This window comes from Hyposmocoma kahamanoa, unplaced genomic scaffold (assembly GCF_003589595.1).
Source record: "Hyposmocoma kahamanoa isolate Upper Pololo Valley unplaced genomic scaffold, ASM358959v1 78, whole genome shotgun sequence".
In the NCBI taxonomy this organism is placed as follows: domain Eukaryota; kingdom Metazoa; phylum Arthropoda; class Insecta; order Lepidoptera; family Cosmopterigidae; genus Hyposmocoma; species Hyposmocoma kahamanoa.
This window is the reverse complement of record NW_020653945.1, coordinates 19462689-19475723: the sequence shown is the minus strand read 5'-3', so window position 1 is coordinate 19475723 and position 13035 is coordinate 19462689. Positions and strand designations below refer to the sequence as shown.

General features: G+C 35.7%; 1 protein-coding gene across 3 annotated transcripts in view; it reads left to right on the top strand.

Annotated features, from left to right (window-relative positions):
- The window catches only part of LOC113233173 (FERM, ARHGEF and pleckstrin domain-containing protein 2-like), a 97951-nt gene that overhangs the window by 32648 nt on the left and 52268 nt on the right, over positions 1 to 13035 (top strand). For 2 of the 3 annotated variants that reach the window (XM_026468194.1, XM_026468193.1), the window contains exons 4-5: positions 8466 to 8570; positions 10664 to 10886. The exons of the other annotated variant lie outside the window; for it this stretch is intronic. In XM_026468194.1, coding sequence (XP_026323979.1) covers positions 8466 to 8570; positions 10664 to 10886 — 328 coding nt within the window. The remainder of the gene's footprint in view (positions 1 to 8465; positions 8571 to 10663; positions 10887 to 13035) is intronic. 3 annotated transcript variants of the gene reach the window in all.

Below are 13035 nucleotides of genomic sequence, written 5' to 3'. Positions count from 1 at the left end.
GGGGATGAATCCGGGTTTGCGCACTTTTGAGGTCGGTTTTTTAGTACTCTATACTGAGATTATTTCAGAAATTCCAAACACTTTATATCTACAACTGACAATCCTTATTTTACAACCGATATAAGGGTGTAAGCTCTTTTACGTGTTATGCTCATCATCATTTTAAATCCGTAAATTTATGTTCTAGAATATTATCATGAAACATTATTTAATATTCGAGTGTAGTAACCTGAAATATTATTTAATGTTTTACGGTAATATACTCGAATACTTAAATAATAAAAATTCTCACTGAAATTAGGTACCTACAGAAATGATAACCTGAAAATTATCCGACTAAGCTATCAATCTGTCATCAATAGCTCTAAGTCAAACTATCTTTTTATGTTTTATTACATTACTATGTTTTTATAATAAATAAATAATCTTTTCTTTTTATTAATCGGTTAAAATAATCGGTTCTTATCTTACCTAATGCCCGTTGGCCCGCCAATACGATATGATCTCATTTTGACTGAAACAATAACGTAATAATATCCGTTATAATTAAAGTGGCCACACGTCCTGCTTTTAAGCTTCGTATCCAGCTGTTCCCAAAATATTTATAAATTTCCCGCTTTGACATAACATGATGACACGACACACGTGACATATAAATTTGAAAATCATGTCTATGCATGGTTACATTCATATTTAAGAACTAAATCTGAATAATTGTTTTCGTTTCAATTCATCCGAAAAATACATAAAGTAAACCGACCAGACTACAAAAGGTTAGTTTTTTTTAATATTCGATCATTAAAATTTTTTACTCACTTTTTAATTTTTTTTATCATTAAACATTTCGTAAGTATAATAAACAAGTGTTTTGTTTTTAAAACAATAATAAATTGACAGGCGTCCGGCTTTGAAAAAAAAAAATGGTCGCGTTAGTTATAATAATAGACTCGATATGAATCTGACCTTTCCTGAGTTGAAATAGTACAGTGCGAATATAATTCCTGGCTAATGTAAACTTACGATAAAACTTTAAGTACGTTTTATTTTTAGACCTTAATGTACAGTAAGAGACTTTTCGCCTTATTTGTTTTCGTAATATGACCCCAGGGAAGCTTACGTTGATGTATGACCGGATTTACGGCAGGACGGCTGCTGTATAGGAAAGATATAAAGTCTAATGGATCAAGAAAATGGTTGCATAAACAGCGTATAATACATACATAAATACAACAATAAACCAGTATTTTCAAATAAAATATCTATAGTACGTCGCTGAATGATTTCCTAGAGTTTTATTTATCCCTATTTATTGAAGTAAGTGTAAGGCATTTATTTCAATCATGTGGTAGATATGGTGTACATTTAAAAATTGTACTTTGTACCAAACATGAACCCTGGTAGGGGACCGCAACATAAATATTAATATTATCATAAATTCTACAAAACAAAAGCTCTAATTTAAAATATAAATTCAAAGTAAACATTCACATTACATTATAATTCTCATCGTAGTATTGTTTTTATGTATTCACATTATTAGGTAATTACCGTTGTCGTTTTATGGACAGGCGCGTAGCTTACCCCCGCCTAGGCGCCCCGTCACTTGATATTTAAAAAAATAAACAATCAAATAATTTTATTTTAATAACTGTTCCAACGAATACAAGGTTTTTGATATTAGATATTCTTTTAATATAATTATCATGTTTAATTTTTTTATATTATTTTAATTTTATGAAAACAATAATGTTTGTCCACAAACGGGTTCATTCACGAGTTGTATTTCTATGGCGTTTCTTTTCTAGTATAAATAAACATAGAAGAACCGCTGCTTGATATGGCACGTATTGTTCGTGAGTTCTTGAGTATGAGTTACTGACCAGCGCCGATTGTGCTATTGACGGGGAATACAATGTCTCCCATTTAAAAATTTCAAACACATGTTTTAGGCCCTGGGAGAGGCAAGAATATACAAGGTATCGCTTACGGCGATAAAAGCCGAAAAAACACAATACAAAGATCTGCGGGTCCTACTTTCGTTTTCCATCCGACATCTGTCCGAAACAATTACTGTCAAATAAGTAATACTTGACCAATTATAGTCAAATAAGTAATACTTCACCAATTACTGTGAAATAAGTAATACTTGACCAATTACTGTCAAATAAGTAATACTTAACGCATTATATGAAGCTTCATACTTGATATTGTCTTTTGAATTGGTCGAGTATTACTTATTGGACAGTAAATCTTTCGGATTGATGCCGGACGAAGAACGGGAGTAGACCCCCTGTAACAAACACTCAGAAAAATTCGTAAGGTCTTCTGACTCGATTTGTAGCTTTATTGGCACAGCGGTGGCCTAACCAGGGCCTAACAGATGCAGGTTCAAGTACTGTCAAATGTCGAAGGAATTTTTGTTCGTGTTCGATCTCTTTGTATTAATAATTATAACAAACTAGTTGAGTAATTTCACAAAAAATATAATGAATATCATCATGATATTAAATAAAAATCTGTTTTGTTCTTCATTTACTTCAATGTCAAAAATAATATTGTTGTGACTCAAAATATGTGAAATTTAATGTTATATTATTACTGAACGTAAAATTTGATTATCTACTCGTCAAAAAAGCCGTCGTCAGAATATTGTAAGAAATAATCAAAAGATATCTTAATACTTAACTCAAAATGAGACACACTTTATGTGAGCTAGTTCTGGCCAAATAATCCTTGTTCAAAAATATTAAATAATTTTTTCTATTTTATTTTTAAATAAATATATTTGAGAAATTGTTTAAGCGTATTGAGTAATAAACTATAACATACATAAATTTTAATGATTTTTTGCGGGAAGTGAGTAATTCGTTTTTCATCGATTCTGAGAAAGTCCACTTTTAGAGTATGCATATATAATATAGTTATTGTATTAACAGTGCGATATTTGAAGATGGAATCCTTGATTCTCAAACTAGGGTAACCTGCGACATTAGGACCTAGGGGGTCTATTCATTTCGATTTTTGTAGGTTTTGGCTTCTGTCCCACTGACGACTTTGCCAGTGTCCGGATTGAAAGATACACGGTATGTGACGAATTGTACCAGGAACGCACTCAAAACCCATTCTCCGTCAGACATCTGTCAAAAAACAATTACTGTCAAATAAGTAATACTCGACCACATTAAAATACAATGTCAAAAATAAAGTTACATTCGCTTCATGTTTTTTTCCATCCTCTAAGTTTAATTATAATAATAACGTCAATCAAGACATCAATAATATCTTTGGTTTTGAAATCATAGTAAAGATTATAGAAAAAAAGAACATAAGAAAGAAAGTAATTCGCGAATAGATTGTAGTACTTAGCTTTGCATTGTTTTATACACACTTTGCGTTTTATCATTGCAAACGATGAAAGTAATTAAAATTTGCATTTTTTTGCAATAATCCTAAGCTTAGGAAATCTGAAACTTTTTTTAAATTGACAAAATTTATTTAAAAAAAAATCGTTCTTGGCATCTGCCATATAGCTATGTCGTTTGCCTGGTGACAAGTATGACAAAATTCTATTTGTTAAAGAACTATATTGGCTGTATTTTTTTTACAGTTTCACAAAAAATCACTTCTACTTTCGTCACTTCATTGTCGAGATTGCTGTATTAGGAAACGAAGAAATAACTTATCTACCTACGCTAACAAATTTGAAGTCATCTTAGCACAAAATTGTGGAGAAAAAGTTCTTATTATCTTTTGGATTAGGTCGTTTACTCGTTGTGTACGTTTAGTTTGTTTTAAGATTAAATGATGGTAGGGAGATAAAATAAGATATTTTTCTTACATTATAAATGTTGTCGTGTTGACTTTAGTAGACAAATTTTAGATAAATGTTTTAGAAAAATTAATATACATAGCAACCATATGAAGCATTGTAGAGTCGATGCCTCCTACGTAATCAATCATAAGCCACAATACCTAATAGATTTTTACATTTTTTAGACGAAAATTATAAAGCGTGACAAATAAGTACATATATGTCAAATTTCGCACGCGTCGACGCACTATGTTCATTTTAGTGCTTTCAATACTTTGAACGCCCACCCGTAACATTGAGAATTTGGGCTTGTGATTCTTTATGTACGAGCTGTCGATTCTGTCCACATTTATTGTAGATATATTTGACATTTTTGTCCTGACTGAGTTAGATCTGCGCTCTTATCACCATAATCAACCTATCGCATTAAATTGCTCATGTTTGACATGTTCTTTGACGCAGGTACAAACACTACACTGTAAACATTGACTTACAAATAAACTGTAAGGTTTTTAATCAATAACTTTATAATATAAAGTGACGGGACGGACTAATCGTGTGCCTGATGTTAAGCTACACGCCTGTCATAACAGTTCCAGTGTCACTCAGAGCTTTAAATAGTAAAGGCCTGAGGGGCCTCCGGCACCCTGAGATATAAGTTGACAAGTCCCTGTAATTTCACCAAAACTTTTGTAACGATAGTGAGAAATAGGGTGGTTTGCATTAATCTTAGATATAACTGGTTGATGACTATACCATCTCAGTCAGCCGTTACCATGAGACCTGTAAAGGGACCGAAACGTTGGTTTGTTTGAAAGAAACAAATATACGTATAATATAAATATAATTAGAGCCGAAAAATTAATTTCATTTCCTGTATCTAAAGTTAGTGGAGCTATTGAAAAAATGGATTTCACATTCGTTTTTAGCCTGTTCATAGGAGTTGAAGTGGGAACTAAGGAAACTTTTTTATTAACCGACTTCAAAAAAAGGTGGAGGTTCTCAATTCATCTGTATGTTTTTTTGTATGTATGTTACGCGATAACTCCGCCATTTGTGAACCAATTTTGATGATTCTTTTCTTGTTGGAAACAAGGTACCTCAGATGTGGTCTCATTTAAATTTCAAGAAAATATTCCACCTGTAAGGTTAGCAAACTAGGGGATGAATGACTTTTGAGGTCGGTTTTTTTAACCGGTGGTTAGGTTATTAAATACCATATTTATTTTTACTCTAACATAGTTTTAAAAATAAAGTATATTCCCTTACGCTCGTATTTATGGAAATAGGCCCGTAAGTGTCCCCTCTATTGGCGGTCTATGAACCATGACTAATTTTTTGTTTACCTGACTGTTTTCAATGGTGGAAAGATTGGACCATTGTATGCACTTCCATTGTAGTAAATGTATCGGTGTGAAGGTTATTTTCTATATAGATTATTGTCGCTAAGGTTTTAGTTTCATGTTTTTAACTTTGATTTAACACCTTGTATAACTTGTTTTTATAAGAATGGATCGAATAAAGTTGGTGAAATTACAGGCACATGGGACTTGTCAACCTATGTCTCAGGGGGACGGGCGCAGTGGCAGTACCCCTCAGATCTTTGCGATTTTAAGCTCTGAGTGACATTGCACTGTTATGGCCAGGCGTGTAGCTTACCATCAGGCGCACGACTTGTTCGTCCCGTCACTTGATGTTGTAAAAAAAAGATAATCGTACTTCTTTATTTTCACTTAAAAATCTGAGTGCCATGATGAAGCATGATCATAATTTTGTATATTTACGACATTGATGCTTTAGTAAATAGGCTGTCTTTGCCTTGCTATTACATCCAGCTTAACTTATTTCCCTTCTAGTATTTGCCTACAAACTATCAAGGCATAACTCACGTTGCATTTGTCCACACTCGTATTCAACCTTAGTGTCGCTTAGACCCTTTTATTATGATTTAATGTTATTATTTTAATGTATCGGTGACTCACCCGCGGGAGAACGTCAGCATAAAAACGTAAAGTGTTTTCATGTGCTATATCGCACCCCTCATGGAAGAATGGCATAAGTGGAGTTACGTCAAAAATGTTTATTGCTCCATTAGATACAGAAAAATATAACCCACATCTTTTTCACTTTCTTTTCATTCTTGTAACTCTATCGACAAATATTGTCTACAGAGTTACAAGAATTGGAGAGGATGTAGGTTATGTTTTTCTGTATCTAATGGAGCAATAAACATTTCCAACGTAACTCCACTTATGCCATTCTTCCATGAGCGGTGCGAATATGTACGTATGTTTATAAGTACACTTTGAAGAAATGCACCATTAATAAGTTGCTTAACATCGTAATGATATTAATATTAAAATAATAGTATAATACTCCCACAAAAAAGTTAATTAGGCAAATTCAGAATTTCACGGTATATGTTGTGATGCGAACAATTATTTTCGTCGAATTTGTAAATCACGTCCTATCGTCCATTAGTATTGTAAACATTGGATCATTGGTTGTAAATAAATAAATTGTAGAGTATTTTGTTCTTACGTAGTAATATGATAACACCTAATCAGTTTTTATAATTTCATGTTAATCCTGTCAATCGTTATTTTTATGAATTTCAATGCCAGAAAATGAAGACATCAAAATAATGAGGAAATTTGATACATACTTTATTTCATAATATTCTTACCAAATCAGGTAAAAGTGAATACAAATTGAAAATATGATACCCATTATCATACTACCAAAGTTATCAGCTTACCGAGTCTTGTAGGATTGGTTACCAGCTCTTGGTATGTGGTCATATTACAGTAGGTTACTTGTGAACTGATTAAAGTGTATTAAAAAATCTGATTACTTTTGAGAAATAAGTATGCATTTATCACTCAAAACCGTTGACTTAGACGTTTAGTATTATTACTATTGTTTAGACATAAACAATACATTTTGACATAAACAATAGTTCAATTTACCGAAAGCACAAATACATGATGTCAATGTTTATTAGCAACACGGATAGTACTCTGCAGACCGTGTATGGAGGAAGAGGAACTGTATAATATATCCTACTACAATCCTCCGGCCTCGCCAACTATAGGGCGAAGTACCTTGTTGTGCCGAGCTCGCTCCCTAAAGTCGTCAGCATACGCAGGAGGATGCTGAAAGTTTTGGAGGAGCTCGGCTAGTTTTACTAGGACCCTGCACCCACCACACGTAAAATTGGCGCCAGAGCGTCGAGTTGCGGACACCAGCCCGTTATACCATGCCATAACATTGTGACGGAACTTACACGTCGAAGAATACTTTACCTATCTCTGCTGCCAAACAGTAATGTGAGCATTACTGCGTTCCGGTTTTGAATGGTAAGGGTGTTAGTGAAATTACAGGCTTCTTATGTCTCAGGGTAACGGGCGCTGTTGCAGTACCCCTCAGATCTATGCGATTTAAAGCTTTTGAGTATCATTGCGACTACTACGGACAAGTGTGTCGCTTTCCACCAGGCGCATAACTTGTTCGTCTCGTTACTTAATATCATAAAAAAAAGTTTACAACCCTTGGAAACCATGTCAAGCCCTCAACCTGCATGGGGCCCTCGTGGCAACCCTCTCTCTTATGAGATCCATGCCCATATGATTTGAACGACTTTGGACGGCCTGTTGCGAAATTGTGAAGAAATTATGTTACATTATTTAAAAATCTATACTGAGGAATAAGGGACATTCGAAACTTTAATAGAGTTTGGTGGGTATACGAGTATGAAATCGGTTCTCCGCTGCTCGCAAAATGCTGGCAGCGAACGTTTTTCCGTTCTATGGATTCCTTTATTCGTCCGTTAATATTTGAGACGTATTTTGTAGGGTTGAGTGCTTACAGACTCTCGACTTCTTTCGTCCCGCCACAATTTTGCTTGGCATCATAAAAAGAATATTTAATGCTTTATACTATCTATATATTTTAAATGCATTTTTCCGTCACAATCCCAATTGTTATAGAGATAAATAACTGTCGTTGAACAAGACATTAGTTTCAGACGAACATACCTGTCTTTCCCACAATTTTGCTTGCATAAAATCGTCTAATCTATTATGTGAGAATCCAAATTGAAACCTATCAATCTGACTGACATGAGAAATGAGCATTTTATTTGAAGACAGCCTACACCCTCTTGGAACCTACTCGCTTTCCGTCCAATGATTTATTGTATTTTACTGAATTAGTCACGTGAATTGCTACAGAATAATAAATCGTGGACGTTTTGACGTTTTTATATTTCGATGACATGATTTTTTTGAGATTTTTTTTCTTGAGGTTGTCGATTGTGCAACCGAAGACATTTCTTACTCCATATTTCAGTGTTAGATTTTCGGTAGAAATTACTCGGTAGATACAAACTTTTCGAAATTGCCTCGAGAAAAATTAATTCTGTTACCGAATGGTAACAGAATTAATTTTTCTACAAATAGAGTTTTCAAAAATAACATCAAACTTTATAAACTATTAAAGTGTAATTATAAATAATGAGTAATTTTTCACCATCTTTACGGTGTTTTAGTTCCCAGTTCAGAAACGTACCTATTCTTATTAAGCTGTATGTATTCTTTAAACTTTACGAGTGGTACAGTGTTGACACAAAGTAACAACTGTTTATTTGTTGCAGTCGAAAGCTCTCGGGCGAGTGCTGTTTGACCAGGTGTGCAGGCAGCTCCACTTACTCGAGGCCGACTACTTCGGTCTCGAGTACCAGGACGCTCACGGGACTAGGGTAAGTGTTGAATGTTTTTATTGCCATGACTTTCAAATGTTATTATCGCGGTTTGTTTACTTAATGTACATATAGCTACTTATCCTTTTCCGAACAAGACAACTTGAATCTTTAAGATCCGAATGAAACCTCAACATCTTCACTTTACATTTGAGATGTGACATAGTAGAAAGTATATCTCTCAATAATAGTGAAAGACGCAGCGTAGGAAGACCACTCGCAAGTGGGCCGATGACCTAGTGAAGTATCCGGTGGATGCGAGCAGCGCAAGACGGGATTGAAACAAAACCCAATGAATGCGGCCATATTTCCGTGAATTGAGTTATCTTAACTGATTACAGTGATCTTTTCATGCACTTTTCAACGATACTCTTTTAGATATAACCGCTTTTGTAAGTTAAAAGTTCATGTCCAGATGACGCGCATTAACTCGATTCAATCGCAGCCAGTAAACTTTTGCACACGTTCACAAGTTTAGTGGCGTGGCGCCGTAGAACCGTTTGTGAAACGCGCGTTATCTGCGTGTGAAGCTGCAAATTCGGATCGGTGGTGCGTTCAGCGGAGAGTTAGATGTATCCGTACATCTAACACAAGACACAATGTACGCGTAAACCTTGAAAGCACCACGGTTGCGAATTTGTGGCCTAAGTGATAAAGACGAGCGGGTCGCTGAATGGCGCCCCTTTCCTCAACGCGATGTTGTTGTTGAATCGATTCAAACGCGTGTGCATATATATGCTCTTACTCTCATAAAATTGCTTATGAATGAATAGTACGATCGGTGGAGTAAGTCATTTTAAGGAAACTCCTACACATATTGAGCTTTGCCTCGGACCCATAGGATGATGTTGATGATATTTTCAATAAATTGGTAACGCAGATATTGCATTTCAGTATTAGAACCATAGAGATATAACTTTTAAGTTGTTATTTACGTCAGTGTACGATAGTCTGTGCTAGACATTCATAAAAATATAGAATGGAATTTGTTCCCAATGAACGTTGTTGTCAGTACAAGAACGTTCTTATTTTGTGTTACTATATGATGATCTCATTTATGCTCTACGGTACGCCTTTGTATTTTGTGAGTAAACGTATTAATTTAAGTTAATCAAAACGATGTCAGCCACGAATTTAGAATACATTTGATTCAATTGTAAATAGGATGTTGAACTCATTTTTGCATGCTTCACTCAATTCACATGAACATGCTCGACTTTAATTTGATATTCCGTATTCGATATCTCAACTGACACTAAGGCTGCTAACAGATTGACTGCATGTTTGTAGTTAATGCGTGTAATCGTAGTCAACTTCATGCATTAACTGTATTAGCATTAGCAGTCGATCTCGGCTGCATGAAGTAGGTTTCGACTGCATGCAGTTAATACGCGACGTCGTTATCGACTTCATGCAATCGAGATCTCGGATAACGTAAAGTTCACGCATTAATTGCATACAGTCGTAGCCGACTTCATGCAGCCGAGATCGACTGCATGCAGTTAACGCGTGAAGTTGATTACGACGTCACGCACTAACTGCAAACATGCAGTCAATCTGACCTAAGACACGTATCGACCGTGACCATGGGACCTGTAAAGGGCCCGAAACGTTGGTTTGTTTGAAAAAACAAATATACACAATTTAAATCCGGAAAAATAGTTTCATTTCCTAAGCCTAAGATACAGTTGAACTTGGTGCAAAACTGAGATACCATTGAAAAGGGAGGGAAACTCCGTAACTTTATTAACAGAGACCTAAAGAGGCAAAGTATATTCATCTAAACTTCGAATAATACACGTGGATAACACCGCCCTCTGAAATTCGTACTCTTTCTATAAAAAAGCTACATGTGATCATGCGCAAAGTTTATAAAAGTATTTTTATTTATTTTGTCGTCAGTATTGACTGGACGTTGAGAACGCCTCATTTTTGGTCTAAGTACTCATAACGTTTTTTTTATTGCCATCAGTACTGGCTGGACATAGTGAATGTTGTTTTGTTATCAACACTAGCTTGACTTTGAGAACGTAACTTTTTTTTATCTATTCGTGTTATTAAATAAAAATATTTTTCTTTATTTTTGTCATCAGTATTGGCTGGACGTAGAGAAAGCAATGTGTCGACAAATAGGGCTATCAATGCTGGAACCCACTCTGCGGTTCTGTGTCAAGTTCTACACACCGGATCCTGCGCGGCTCGAAGAGGAATTCACAAGATACCTTTTCTGCCTGCAAGTGAAGAGGGACTTGGCGCATGGCTGTATACAGTGCAATGAGAACACCGCTGCGCTTATGGCCAGTTACATCGTACAAGGTGAGACTGCCTTCTTGACTCCTGAAAAAAAAATGCCCTGTTAATTACAGTAACTATAGCCTCCAAATTAAGAGTCGATACTACCACAGCTCGAATTCAAATTTTTTTCCTTTACTAATACGGTTCATTTTGCTTGGGTCCAGTGGCAGGGACAATTTATTTTTTTTACAAACGAAATTAAAGCCATTTGAAAAATGTATGTCGTATAGTATACGTGTTCTTTTTAATTCAGTTGATATAAAAGAGAATATTCGTAGTAAAGTACCTATTGAATACAGCGGTTTTCTTGTAAAATTTCGAGGAAGTTTGTGTTTTTTCTACCATGAAAATTTTCAGGAATCGTGTTTTCACATCGTATACTAATGAGTGTATATCCATTAATTCAACACTCACTGTTATGGGGAATCAGCCAAAGCCATTTGAGGTTGTATAGACTCTTAAGTCAACAAGCTTAGACCCAAGTGGCGGGTCCAAAAGGAGAAATATAAATAATTGTTTATTTGTAAAGTGTTTTTTATTGGCGCTAGGGTTGACAAAGTCCGTAAAGCATACGAAATAAAGACGATTCAGTAAATGTAGCATTGTTTTTAATTTATTTGTGAAAATAGATATTCAGTTCTTGGCACTTATATACACCCGTAGGGATTCACCACTTTTATTAATGCAGAGTCGTATCAAGTCGGTCAGAAAAGCTTTATATCAATGAACGTAATAGCGAAAAAGCCGTTGTGCCTTTCGCATCGTTTCGTACGACGCGGCTCGACGCACGTTGGCAACGAATCTGCTTGAGTGCGAATTTCCGATCGCATCTGTACACAGCCGACGACTCCCGAAAGGTCGCGTCGGTGCACGAGCGCCCGCGTCACAGAACGAAGTTAGCGTCCGACACGTGCCAAATATAAGCTCTCGAAAGACCTATCAGGGCTCTAAATATTTGTTGTAAATCGAGTTTTGTCCAAATTTAATGATATTACTATAAAATATTTATTGCTTTCTTATCTAGACGATTCTATTTGCCTTTCTTTGAATCGATTGGCTTGAAAATCGCATTGAAATAAATCAATACAAAAAATCGTTAGATCATATGCACTCGTAAAAATCGAATCGTAATGTGCATCCTTGGTAGTAAGGATCCACAGGATTGCAAGGTGGGTGTAGAGCTGCCTCTTTTTTGTCTAAAAAATATTTTTTACGCCGAAATTTGTAATAAGTATGGAATTATACCTAATTCTGTATCCGCCGCTTCTGCCTACGATCTTGGACAGAAAAAGGTTAAAACCTGGTGCTTTGGGTAAAAACCCTGTTAAAACCCGGGCGAGTTGATTGGTTTTTAACCCACGGCCCAGCTTTTTTTTCCATGAAAGTCGTAGTGCCGCTCAGCAGCTACATTTTGATTGCCTCTCCCGATCGGAAACTGCGTTTTTTCCGAGTCGAGGCGCATAATTGCGATTGACAACTTTGACATTTCTAATCGGAATAATAGTTGAATTAACTAACAAATTAGAAAGATATAGTAGGAATTAGGTTCATCTTCTCGATCAGAAACTTATCTGATTTCGTGACTACCCAAGCGGATCGATTCCGTTTTAAATCAAAATCAGGACGCTGAGCTTTAAATCGCAAAGATCTTAGGGGCACTGCCACTGCGCCCGTCACTTCAACCTGAAACATTAGTTAAATAATCCCATTTGCCCTTAATTTCACCAGCATCCGTACCCTTTAAAACCGGAACGTAGTAATGCACACATTACTGCTTGGCGGCAGAAATAGGCAAGGTAGCAGTACTTCCCTGGACGAACTCTTTCACAAGGAGCTATACTGCTACTGAATCCCGCCTCTGCATTAAACACGATCGCACCAAGCCGATTCTGCGGTAATAAGTATATGTTATCCTCTAAAAATCCCAAATGCATCGAGTTATTGTTATTTCAGAACGTAACTTACATATAAATATAAATTCAGCACCTGCCCGTTCTGTGTGATGCCATCTGGCAACTGAGTCATAAAATATTCCTTACACAGTCAGGTCAGTTCGTCCCTTTGGGAACTCCAGTGTTAGAATGGAGAACAATACTAGACCAAAGCCTATTTTTCAAATGGACTAAGAACAATATTTTGAAGTACTATCAAACAATACGGAAAACATATT